Source organism: Phragmites australis, chromosome 14 (assembly GCF_958298935.1).
Source record: "Phragmites australis chromosome 14, lpPhrAust1.1, whole genome shotgun sequence".
Lineage (NCBI taxonomy): Eukaryota > Viridiplantae > Streptophyta > Magnoliopsida > Poales > Poaceae > Phragmites > Phragmites australis.
In genome coordinates this window covers 22,906,196-22,918,894 of record NC_084934.1, presented here as the reverse complement: position 1 = coordinate 22,918,894, position 12,699 = coordinate 22,906,196, and the positions used below count along the sequence as shown (strand labels likewise).

Below are 12,699 nucleotides of genomic sequence, written 5' to 3'. Positions count from 1 at the left end.
CTTCTTATATAGCTCGGCGACCGGGCGGCGCGCGGGGCGAGGTGGCTCAGGGCGCGAGGCGATGGCGCGTTGCGGGAGGTGGCACGGGGCGCAAGGACTGCCGGCGCGGCGCGGCGCGGCAGGCGGCGGTGGCAGATGGGTCACGGGGAGGGGATGGAGGAGAGAGGAAGAGAGAGAAAGGAGAGAAAGAAGAGGATAAATTTAGGGATTTGACAAGGATACTACTGTCTGATCAGGTATGGTAGTCATACTTTACAAGAGTCGGATTAAAAAATATATAATTCTTTAAAAAAGTAAAAAAAGTGAACCTTCCACTTTTACAAAAATAATTTAAATTGTTACTTTCACCGAAATGAAAAAAAATACACTGCGAATGAATTTCACTTTCCTTTTTTTACTTTTGAATAAGCCATGTCTGGAGAAACATAGCCACTTGGTTGTCCTTGTGCTATTTGCATAATCACATCCATTGTTTCACAAAGAAAAATCAAGACAAATGAGAAAGGTGGGAATGCGGACATCCATTTCAGAAGGCAAGTCAAGTCAAATAAGACAGCTGAAAGCATAGAGGAAAGAAATCAAAGCACGCTTTGCTTCTCCAGGGGATAACACCCTTGTATATAAACTTCTTGAACACTAGACATCCACCACTTTCTTGCAGAGCGATGGATTTCCTCAGCAAGACACATTCTTCCTTTACTTTTCCCATATTAGTTGTCCTCCATATTTGCACAGTTACGTTTGCTGCGACTGATACAATCTCCAGAATCCAACCTCTTTCAGGCGATACAACTGTTGTCTCAAAAGAAGGAAAGTTTCAGCTAGGATTCTTCTCTCCAGGTAATAATGAAAACTTTTATGTTGGTATCTGGTTCAGATCTATTTCAAAGAGGACTGTCATCTGGGTGGCCAATCGAGATAAACCTGTCTCAAGTGCTACATCTCCAGAACTTAAAATTTCTGAGGATGGAAATCTAGTCCTTCTTAACTCTCTTGGGGCACCCATATGGTCATCGAATAGCACAAGGAAGCTCAACAGCTCTACCATCGCAGTTCTCCTTGACAATGGAAATCTTATCCTGAGAGATCAAGACAACTCTTCTGATGTTTTCTGGCAAAGCTTTGATCACCCAACAGATACAGTACTGAGCGGGCAGTGGTTTGGTATAGACAAGATCACAGGTGAATACCAGAATCGTGTTTCTTGGAATGACCCAGAAGATCCTGCATCAGGTCCTTTCTCCTTTCATGTAGACCAAATTACACTCAACCAATATGTCTCACTCTGGAACCACTCGAAAGTTTACTGGCAATCTGGGAACTGGACAGGAAAAGCATTCGCATCCATCCCTGGAATGTCACTTAACAGTAACTACAGCTATGATTTCGTTAACAATAGTCGTGAGCTTAAGTTTAGGTGCACCACAAAGGATGTGTCCATAATCACAAGAATAATTCTTAGTGTTAATGGTCAACTCCAACGTCATACATGGTCCCATGATTCAGAGGAATGGGTAGTACAATGGTATATACCACAAGCTCTATGTGACGTATATTCAGTATGTGGGCCTTTTGGAGTCTGCAAGACAGGTGCTGCTGAGAAGCAATGCTTCTGCTTGCCAGGTTTCAGACCAGCTTCCTTAAGGAGTTGGGATCTTGGAGCATGGAGTCAAGGATGTGTCAGGCAAATAGATATCCAATGTGTCGATGCAAATAAACCAAGAGACAAAAAAGAGGATGATGCATTTCTCAAGATCACCAACATCGAAATTTCACGCAACCCAATACCACTGAAAGTCCGAACCATGGAGGAGTGCAGATCTATATGCCTGAGCAATTGCACTTGTACTGCATATGCGCACGAACATGATTGTAATATCTGGAATGGTGAACTCCGGGATCTTAAACAATTATCTGATGGTAATACTGATGGTTTTGATATTTATATACGTCTTTCAGCATCGGATCCTCTAATTCAAGATAGTGAAAAGAAGGCGCATCATGTGAGGCTTACCGTGCTAATTGTAGTGCTGGGCAGTATTGTTGTGGCGCTATGTGCTATTTGGGTGATAGTTCAGATGTTTCAAAGAAGGATTTCGAGTCAAAAGGCTTTCTCAAATGATTATTCTCTCATCGTATATGACTATTCCTTTTTACAGCACTGCACAAAGAATTTCTCAGATAAACTGGGACAAGGTAGCTTTGGTTCAGTGTTCAAAGGATTGCTCCCAGACTCAAAATTAATAGCTGTTAAGAAGCTCCAAGGCATGAGACAAGGGGAGAAACAATTTCAAACTGAGGTGAGGGCTTTAGGGAGAATTCACCACACTAATCTGGTTCACCTCACTGGGTTCTGCTTGAGAGGAGCCGAAAGGCTGCTGGTATATGACTTTATGGTAAATGGGTCTCTGGATTCTCATCTCTTCAAGAATGTGAAGATATTGGATTGGAACACAAGATTCCAAGTTATTCTAGGTGTTGCAAAGGGATTACATTATCTCCATGATGAGTGTCATGACCGCATCATACATTGTGATATAAAGCCTGAAAATATACTTCTTGATGCAGACTTTAGTCCAAAAGTGGCAGACTTCGGCCTGGCGAAGCTTATGGATCGAAATTATAGCAGGGCCTTGACAACTATGAGAGGAACAATAGGCTATCTTGCACCAGAATGGATCGGAGGTCTTCCCATTACACCAAAAGCAGATGTGTACAGTTATGGAATGATGCTATTCGAGATAATTTCAGGCAGAAGGAATACAGAATTGATGGAGAACAGAACCACAAGTTACTTTCCAGTGTGGGCTGCTGTGAAGATAAGTTCAGGCGACACTTCTGAAATCTTGGATTCCAGACTTCATGACGCAAATTTTCAAGAGCTAGAGAGAGCATGCAAGGTTGCGTGTTGGTGCATTCAGGACAATGAGGCTCACAGACCAACAATGCGGCAAATAGTTCAAATCTTGCAGGGTACTCAAGATGTCAGTTTGGCCCCAGTACCGGTATTTCTACAACGACTAGTGGAGGGAGAATATGGTAGCCCCTAATCCTGTGTCACAGCCCAAAATTTCATTTGAGCACTCATAAGCATCATGGGCATCATATTTAAAATTTTGAGCAATTATTGAATACATTGAAATTCAAATTGCTAAACTAAAAGACAAACGATGCATTGTGAAGCAACTCAAAATTTCACTATACAACTTAGGATTGGAAATAATTTTAAAATTAATCCATGAATTAATATGAGTATTAGTGATTTTTTTTCAGATTTTTGAAATTAAATTGAAGCTATAAAACAACAACAACAAAGCATTTATCCTAAGTAAGTTGGGGTATACTAGAGATGAAACTCACAAGATCCAACTAAAAAGATAATGAGAAAATAATAATGATAATAAATGTACTAGTAATAGTAAAAAATAAAGTAATAATGGTACAAGTAGACTGAAGTATAAGTTATGATTCTAGCATGTGGATTACTAACTTCACGTGCTTCTATACGTGGATAGTTCTTTGGGGATATTTCATTCCTTCAAGTTTCTCTTTACAGACTCCTCCCACGTTAGGTTTGGTCGACATCTACCTCTCTTCATATTATCAGCGCGCATCAGTATCCCGCTATGCACATGTGACTCCGAAGGCCTTCGTTGGATATGTCCAAACTATCTCAACCAATATTGGACAAACTTTTCTTCAATTTGCACTACCCCTACCCTATAACCTATATCATCATTTCAGATCCGATCCTTTCTAAATTGAAGCTATAAAAATTTGTGCAAAATTTAAAAGCTGTTGTTGGGGCAAGAGTTCGTCTTGCCCTAACAAGTACGACGCGAGTTTCTTCTAAGGAGGAGACTCAAGCTTAAAGACGAAGTTTGAGAGGAAGGAACACCACGAATGTATTGATTGTAAAGATATAGACTGGGCGAAGGGGGAGTATCACAGGAAAGACTCTGCGATTATGCTCCTCCGTGCTGTGTTGAGCGTCCCTTCTTTTTTTCTCTTCTTTCCCCAAGTGACCATGACCCCCTATTTATAAGGCAGTACGTAGCTTAGTATACAAGTTATTACGATGTACAAATATTTAGGACCTGACCGAATTACTAGGCCTTATCCTGGATAATTACCTTTTACCCTACATAGAAGATAAATATCTACCGTGGTAACTATATTGGTGCTTGCCCTTGAGGGGTGAGCCGGCTGTCAATTACGGCCTAGTGCCGCTCTGACGGGGGTGTCAGGACGACTTACATCGTGTTGGGGTGTCAGGATAAGCACCACTTGCACTGGCATTTATCACCCGTCACCTCGCGTCAGGTCGGCGGCAGGGAGGGGGGTTTTCTTCCTTCCCAGATATTATCTTCAGAGGCCGGTCGCGTTTTTAGGCTTCGGAAGGTCGCATGGGCACCGGAGGGGCGGCCCGAAGGGGTCCGCGGCCCCTGGGGATAAGGCATCCTGTTGAGTTTGGAGGCCTAAGGCTCTGGGGGTACTTGCTGTAGCTACGAGTCTCGGAAGGCCACGTATGAGCCGGAGAGGTGGTCCGAAGGGACTTGCAGCCTCCGGGGATGGGGCCTCTTGTCGAGTCTGGGGGCAAAAGGCTCTGAAGGGACATTTGATAGCGACCGCCAACTATCATCCTCAGGCTGGTCAATTTTCCCCCAACAGTACCCCCTCATTCTCTGGCCTCGACGTTTGGAGGGGTGAGAGGATGTAGAGGAAAACCCACTCCAGCCCGGGTTTGTAACAAGAATACCCGAAGGCCATTCTCTGTCTCTGAGGAGTTTTTCGGCGGGAACTGCGGGTGTTGATGGTGAAGCTCAATGCTAACGGTGCATTGGTAATTGTGACACACCTTGGGGTTATACTGAGGTTGGAGGTGCAGCCAGCGTCGAAATCGGAGTGGAAGACCGAAGACGTCCAGCAGAGGAGGTACGTTCCGGAGCCTGTTGGAGTTGGAGTATACATATCGGAACTCGGGGCCGGAGAGGCGTCGGTGGAGGTGATACGCTCTGGGGTCCGTGTCGAGGCCGATTTAGATTCTTTGGGCTGTTTTGGTGATGGGTCTTTCTGCTATTTGAGTTTGTCAGTGTGGGGGATCACGTGTGTGGGATTAGGGAATCCCCACGTTTACCCGTTTGAGGACAGTAGGATGGGATGTGTCACTGGTGCTTTTCTTACTGGATAATGCATGGGTTCGTCTAGGGCTTTGTGCCCACACCCCTGGCAGGCACCGAAAGGGGTCTAGGTCATTAATGTGACGGGACATTCGTGCGAGAAAATGAGGCGTTGCTGTGGGATGTTGCCATGTGTTGATGTAGGATGACCGAGATATGGCCACGGGCCTCCAGAGATTAATGAGGGATGCCACAGAGCGACGCCGAGTTGGTTCCGCTTTTCTTCCTGGGCGGACGTGGCCGCCCGGCCCGGGTATAAAGCGGGGGTCATCCGGCTGGATCTATTACCACCCCACGAGTGAACACTTAACTTCCTCATCCTCTTCGAAAACATTGATGATCTCAACTGCTTTTACTGGGGCTAGGCCGTCTCGGCCACCGGTGGTGGCACCGGTAGCCGTCTAGCTTTCGTCCCTGTGGGACGGACAGTTGCCTGTTGCCCCTGCCCAACCCTCGGCTCGGGAGACCATGCATGTCGAGATCATCGATATTTCCGACGACAATGAGGGGATCGACTGGGATCGACTGGGATCTCCTGCGGAGGGAGAGTGACGAGGAGGAGCGAACTTTAGTGGCGAGGCTGGGAAGAAGCGGGAGGAGGACCCAATGGTGGCTCCTTCGATTTCTTCCTTGTCTTCTGACAGCTCGGGGGTCGGCTACTACATCAACTCCCGTGGCAGTAAGCCACGGATGAGGTGTATAAGCCACTCCATGCTGGCCCCTGTCGGAATCCGTATGAGTCGAAGGTGGCGTTCGGGGGTGCTTCGCGGACAACCCTGTTCTGCCGTCCGAATATGGCCCTACCACGGGTCATAGTTGTCTTTTGCCACCTTGCACTCTTTCTCCCCCTGATTTGCTCTCTCGGGGTTTGCCTCCCCTACAACGGCCTTTGTACTATTTGCTTCCTTGTACGCGTCCTCTGGATGCACGATTTGTTTAGTAATATAATTTGGACCCTTGGAGACGATTGTATCTTTTTTTGGGCCGAAGTGTGAGGGGGTCCTTTGAACAGGGGACCGCATGTCTGTGTGCCTTCGTGCCTTCGAGCCGCTTCTCTTCGTCCCTTTCGTAAGTGATGGCTAGTTTTTGGATGACCGATGTTCCGAGCCTTCGTATAGATCATCGCCGGTTTCGTTCCTCTAGGGGATAGGTGACCTCGGGAATCTGACGGTGGTAGATACGCAGAGTAACTAAGGAGGTCGAGGTGAAGCAGTGGCAACCTCGTTGTTTCTGGTTATCGCGTGCTCCTCGGGATCGGTACTGGTAGGGCCTTCTTCCAAATTTGTTTCAGATTTTTGACCCAGCGAAGCCCATCTGGAACCTTGGGAGACAAGGTCTGGAGGTGGTCTTCGACCCTTTTAGCCGCTGCCCGGCTCCGCAGGTAATCTGCCCGGAGCCTGGCGATGGTGCGTCAGAGGCGAAGGCGAAGGCCAGACGGGAGATGTGGTCCTCAACCCCCTCGGCCCTTAACCATGGCCTTGCTATGGAGGTAATCCGCCTAGAGCCTGGCGATGGCGTGTCGGAGATGAAGCCGAAGGCCAGATGAGAGAGGTGGTCCTCGACCCCCTCGGCCCTTAGCCGCTGCCCGGCTCCGGAGATAATCCGTCCCGAGCCTAGCGATGGCGTGTCGGAGGCAAAACCGAAGGCCAGACGGGAGATGTTATCCTCGACCCCCTCGGCCCTGAGCCGCTACTGGGCTCTGGAGGTAATCCGCCCGGAGCCTGGCGACAGCGTGTCGGAGGCGAAGCCGAAGGCCAGATGAGAGAGGTGGTCCTCGACCCCCTCGGCCCTCAGCCGCTGCCCGACTCCGGAGGTAATCTGCCCAGAGCTTGGCGATGGCGTGTTGGAGGCGAAGCCCTCGATCCCCTCAGCCCTTAGCCGTTGCCCGGTTCCTGCAACAACCAGCTGGGGATACATACTGTTACCATATGTGTCCGAGTCATGCGGGCCATACTTCTTCGGTATGTTGGTTATGCCTGTCGGGGGCTAGTGGGCTTCGTATCCCTCCAGCACGGAGGCGTGTGCCTTCAAGATGCCGTGGGTTTTTGTCTGATCGGTTTTTGGAACCTCTCCGTCTGGCGGTGGTTTTTGGAAGTCTCTCCGTTTTTGCCGGAGCTTTTGCAAGACTATTTGGCAGAGGTTTTTGTAAGACGCTCCACCTCACGGAGGTTTTTGGAAGTATCTCCATTTTTGCCGGAGCTTTTGCAAGACTGTTTGTTGGAGGTTTTTGTAAGACGCTCCTCCTTGCGGAGGTTTTTGGAAGTCTCTCCGTTTTTACTGGAGCTTTTGCAAGACTATCCTCTTTTGTCGGAGGTTTGTTATTACTCTCCGTTTTTGCCGGAGGTTTTGTAAAGGGCTCTCCGTTTTTACCGAAGGTTTGTTAGGACTCTCCGCTTTTGTCGGAGGTTTTGTAGGACTCTCCGTTTTTGCCGGAGGTTTTGTAAAGGGCTCTCTGTTTTTGTCGGAGGTTTTGTATCCTTTTGTAAGACTCTCCATTTTTGTCGGAGGTTTTGTATCCTTCTGTAAGACTCTCCGTTTTTACTGGAGGTTTTGTATTCTTTTGTAAGACTCTTTATTTTTGCTGGAGGTTTGTATCCTTTTGTAAGACTCTCCGTTTTTACCGGAGGTTTTGTATCATTTTGTAAGACTCTCCGGTTTTACCGGAGGTTTTGTATCCCCTTCGATATGTATTAACGCCGAAGGCTCTACACACTATCGGGGCTACGGAATACCTTCCAGGAAACCTAGGCAACCTTGCCTTCCAAGTGACCTAGGCATGCTACACCCGCGGTGTGTAGGCTCGTTGTGCTCCCGAGAAAACTCCCTGGGTGCACCGCAACACTGTCCACCAAGGGTGTGCCCTGGTGCGTGGCATTTATACGACCGAAGCAGTGCAATGCCTTCCAGGAAACCTAGGCTTGATACCCTCGCGGTGACCTAGGCCCGCTGTGCTCGGACGAAATATAAGCATGTCATGCAACGAGGATTCCTTACGACAACATCCCTCATAGCACCGCATCCTCACATCAAGGTAATCCCTTGATATGTGACGTCCACACTACAGAGGCTATGCAATGCTTTCCAGGACACCCTGGCATAATCTGTCCTCTGGGTGACCTAGGCATACTGTGCTGCTGCAGGTGTGTGGGCTCCACTGCCTACCAGGGTAAAGCCTACCCTCCGGGAAAACTTTTCAGGTGACTTTAGGTTTAGGCAAGCAATGCCTACATGTGTGTGGGCGTGTCACGCCTCCCGAAGAAATCCGTCGGAGGCACCGCAACTGATCAAAACCATCTAACCAGAACCGCCAGTACCCGCGGTCTGATCGCGGTCAAGGGTTTGACCTAAGTCAACCTAGACTCAGATTTCCTACTTTGTATATTTTTAAATTGTTGTAATATGCATAGAAAATCATAGGTAGCTCTAAAAATTATGAAACTATTTTTTTGTCTGTTAAAAATATCTGCACTCATGAAATGTTTATTGAAATTCCTGGGATGAATTAATTATGCTAAAACCTCATTAATTCATGATATGTCCAAAAATAATGAAACAAATTTTGTTAGTCATCTTATCATTTGAACTAGGAAAAATACCTTCTTACATGTTTATACTTCGGTAACATGCTTTTAATTTCTATGATTAATTACTATTGATTAACTTAAAAAATTCATACCAAAATTGATAAAGATCCAAACTCAATAATTCTTGTTGCATTGTATCCATGCCATAGTACACTACATCTCCACCAAAATTCATTCATTTTGGAGCATCTCTCATGGTATTTCATTCATGCTCATTTGCGATGCACCATTTTTAATTCTTTAGAGAATGACATTCCAGAGTCACGAGGTTGAACTAGAGGGAACTAGAGGGTGAACAGGAAGTGTTTGTGAGTGAAGCACATGAGGAAAAAATGCAAGCATCTACACATATTGCACCTTTAATTTTGTGAAGAATGAGATGGTTCAATTGGCTATTATATGTATGTGTCGTAGATGCATGTTTAGGACCTGCGTATGTCAGGAATGGAAATGGGTACAACCTAATTGTTTGCATGATCTATCCTTGGTTATTGTTGTTATCCATTCCTTGTAACCTGAGAATGATGATTAGAAGTCATGTCTTAATTTATCAATATATGCTGAGCCATGTGTTAGGTCATCGGTAGAAGTCGAGCAGTGGATTGCTGTCATCGTTCGTGAGATGTAGGATTTATGAAACGTCATGTATACGTTCAATTCTAAGATATGGTTAATTGTTGGATTACGAGACTTGGGTGAAGGGTAGAAGTGTTCAGGAAAGGAGTCTTGAACACTGTAGCTTCGTTTGGGTCAGTTAAGCACCGATTGTTGATGTTATTGTCTTGAGCACTTTTTGTACTACCACATATTCAATATATGCACAAATGAGTTGATTATCTTCCGCCATTAAATTGTTTGGTTCATGACCCTCTGGTGTGTAAGAAAAAGAGATCGAATTGGAGAAGTTAAATTTGGGATGGCGCGGACCCTAGGGATGTCTGAGAGTGGACCTAGGTATCCTCTGCAGCATAGACACATGTCAAAGTCGGCTATAATAGGTTTGAGAAAGGTTGTCACGAGGGCTAGGTGGTTGGACTCATGTCATGTGGGTAAAGATATACCCCCTATAAGATGTGTAAGAACTATTTAAATAGTCATGCTCTTGGTTATAAGCATGCTTTTGTATATCAAACATCAATCATAGAGTCACATGATGATATTGTGATGTTTATCGGGAAAGAGTATGGGTGAACTTGTTGAGGTTGAGAACATGGTATGGGTGACTTTCCTATGGTCATTGTCACAAGATGTGGGATAATTTGATAGTTGCAGGTGATGTGCATAAGTTGATGAGTTGCTTATGTCTTCATACCTTACATGATCAAGTTTAAATTGCCTTTATACAAATTTGTTAACTTGTGGCCTACTCCTTGCTAAATAGCCGAATGCAACTTTCTTTGAGTCGGAACTATATATATTCATATGTGTAAATCTTGTCAGTAGCTATGTACTTACGATGCTATATTTGATTTTTTACAGGTGAGGATGATGCCATTTATGGCTACTTTTACCCCGCCAATGCCGACGATGGGTAAGAGTAATGGTTGTCTGGTGGTGCTTATGGGCAATGTGCCACTAGCTTTTTGTTCTTTTGCTATGATTTTCGATGCACAATAAAATGATCAAGTGCTAGAGAAGAACCTACTGTTGTAATATAATTTCTAATTCTTGCTTTTAATCGACGTGAGGGCTTAAACTTGATGTAAGTGATGCTCTCATGTTTTAAATTCATGAAGTGTAACATGGATCAAGACTTGTAATATATTCTAAAATGTGCACTCTAATAATGATGTGTGATGAAACTATATGGCAATCGATATTCATGTTGATCTTGAGCGTGCCTTGAAACACATATCAAGGAATATCAGAATTATGTTTGTTTTAATTGATCCGACACCTCTTGAACTACCATATAAATGTGGGTTAGCATGTGATATGTTGAAAGATAAATATGTGCTAGCTCTCATTTTCGTAGACAGCCAACAGTTAATTAAACCGAGTACAATTTATAAGGCTCTGGCACATCCTGTAACCTAATTAAGGCATTCATAGCAAAACTGCAATGTAATTTTTGACAGTTCAAGCTGGGTGAAAATTGAGCAATGCTCAGCGATCAACATTTTCATCTACAGCTACGTAATCCACTTCATGATTCGATTATTTCAATTTATATTTTGGCCTTAATAATCATATTCCTAGAAGAAGTCATATCACTGTAATTACACTATATGGTCGCAGAACAAGCAACTTGCGTTAAGTGCTGAAAAACTGTAGCGTCTCGCGCACTGTAGCAGTAGGTTAGGGATAAGATTAATTATTAGAAATCAGATTAAGAGGTCGTTTGGTAGAGTTCTGATTCTGTGGTGAGAGTGATTCTGTGGTGGAAGTATGGTGGGAGTGATTCTGGGGTGGAAGTGATTCTGTTTGTAAAATCGTTTAGTATGCTAGTGATGGAAGTGATTCCTGAGAGGATATTGTGTTGAAATCGAAGAGAATCAGTCGGAAATCAGGTGGAAGCTAGTTTTTTCAGCTCCCACCTCGTTATACAAAATGGGAAGTGATTCCCGCGCGAAATCACTCCCCGACCAGCCCGTTTGGCAGCGCTGGGAGTGATTCTGGAGCGGAATCAGCTCCCAGAGCTCTACCAAACGGGGCCTAAATTAGATAGAGATAAGATCTATTAGTTAATCGTAGATATAACATTTGTTAGTTTAGATTGATAGGGCCAGCTCCTATATAAAAGAGCGCATATCACCTATTATAATCAAGCAAAAAGAAATAAATCTAGTTCCTAATCCACTTCTCTGGTCTTCCCTAATATGTTATCTCCCTAATTTAAAATCTAATCCCTTCCTACCAACCGATACCGTTCGACTATCCTTCCTAAGAATATTTACCCTAACAACGTGACAATAGCACCCAAATGGAACAACCGCCAGAGGAAGAAGACACATCCGGTGGCTATCCATTCCGTGTAAAATTAATGCAGTTCTTAGTGTCCCGAACTGCCACCTGAAATTATATCCTAACCACATCTCATCTATCCCTGCACTGCTTTGCAGGGAATCCAAGTTTCTATGGCAGGGCAAGAACAAATTTGCCCACCTCTTGGGGTGCCAAATTTGTCTGGGGAACCGCTAGACCCACTCCACCTGGCATTTGCAACATACTACTAAGATTCAACCACAGAATTTTCACTAACGTCCAACTAGCAACAATGGTGGTGAAATCTGGCACTCAAGTTCCACAATTCTAATGGGACTTCCCTGCAAGTTCCCCAACATATCTTGAGGCCCAAATGATAGATAAAATTCGTTTCCAACCACGCACAATCGAACGCGATAGTCACTGGTCGCTGGGGGGCAACGGCGGCAAGACACGGAACACAAACAGTGGGGGTATGAGAGGCGAACCTGGGAGTGGATGGGAGAGCGGGGTGGAGAAGAAGACGGCGGATGCCGCCTTCCCACTGCGCGTCTCAACGCGAAAGCCACCGCCGCCGCTGGATAGGCAATGATCGGACAACGGGCCGTTGCTACAGCCGGAGACTAGGGAGGAAAGCAGGGAAGACGCGTCGGACACCGCGAGAGTGAGGGTGGGAGGGGAGGGGCGGGCATGAAGCGCCAACTGCGCAGGCAGGCGGACCGGCATGGACTCCTTCGCGGTGTCAGTGCAGGGGTTGCAACGAGGATTTTTTTTAATATATTTTCAAAAAAAAAAAAAATTGCAGATTAGATGCTTACACTCTCTAAGGACTGGCAGTAAGACAACCATCCATGCCACCGTGACAGGTACAACATCATTGTGACTCTTAGCACCTTCTCATAGGGCAGTTAGGTACATACTTAGATGTGCCTACTCTTATGGTCGCCTGATAAGCAGTTAGGCCGCTAGGAGCCCTCCCTCTTACTACCTCTTGTGGATAAGAGGGAACA

General features: G+C 45.5%; 1 protein-coding gene across 2 annotated transcripts; it reads left to right on the top strand.

The window, feature by feature from the left end:
• The first annotated feature begins 579 nt into the window (after positions 1-579).
• LOC133891684 (G-type lectin S-receptor-like serine/threonine-protein kinase At2g19130) lies at positions 580-10,560 on the top strand. 2 transcript variants are annotated; one of them, XM_062332421.1, is made up of 2 exons: positions 580-3,039; positions 9,009-9,785. In XM_062332421.1, exons 1-2 carry the CDS (start codon positions 666-668, stop codon positions 9,035-9,037), a joined length of 2,403 nt encoding a protein of 800 aa, XP_062188405.1. In that variant the 5' UTR covers positions 580-665; the 3' UTR covers positions 9,038-9,785. The 2 variants fall into 2 exon arrangements, with proteins under 2 accessions (XP_062188405.1, XP_062188404.1); XM_062332420.1 differs by lacking the exon at positions 9,009-9,785 and adding an exon at positions 10,244-10,560 and having other exon boundaries at positions 581-3,039.
• The last annotated feature ends 2,139 nt before the right edge of the window (positions 10,561-12,699 follow it).

Bases quoted from the DNA above. Each gene is read 5' to 3' on its own strand.
- LOC133891684 (XM_062332420.1), top strand. From the start codon at position 666: ATGGATTTCCTCAGCAAGACACATTCTTCCTTTACTTTTCCCATATTA. The intron at 3,040-10,243 runs GTAGCCCCTAAT...GATTTTTTACAG, and splicing joins ACTAGTGGAGGGAGAATATG to GTGAGGATGATGCCATTTAT.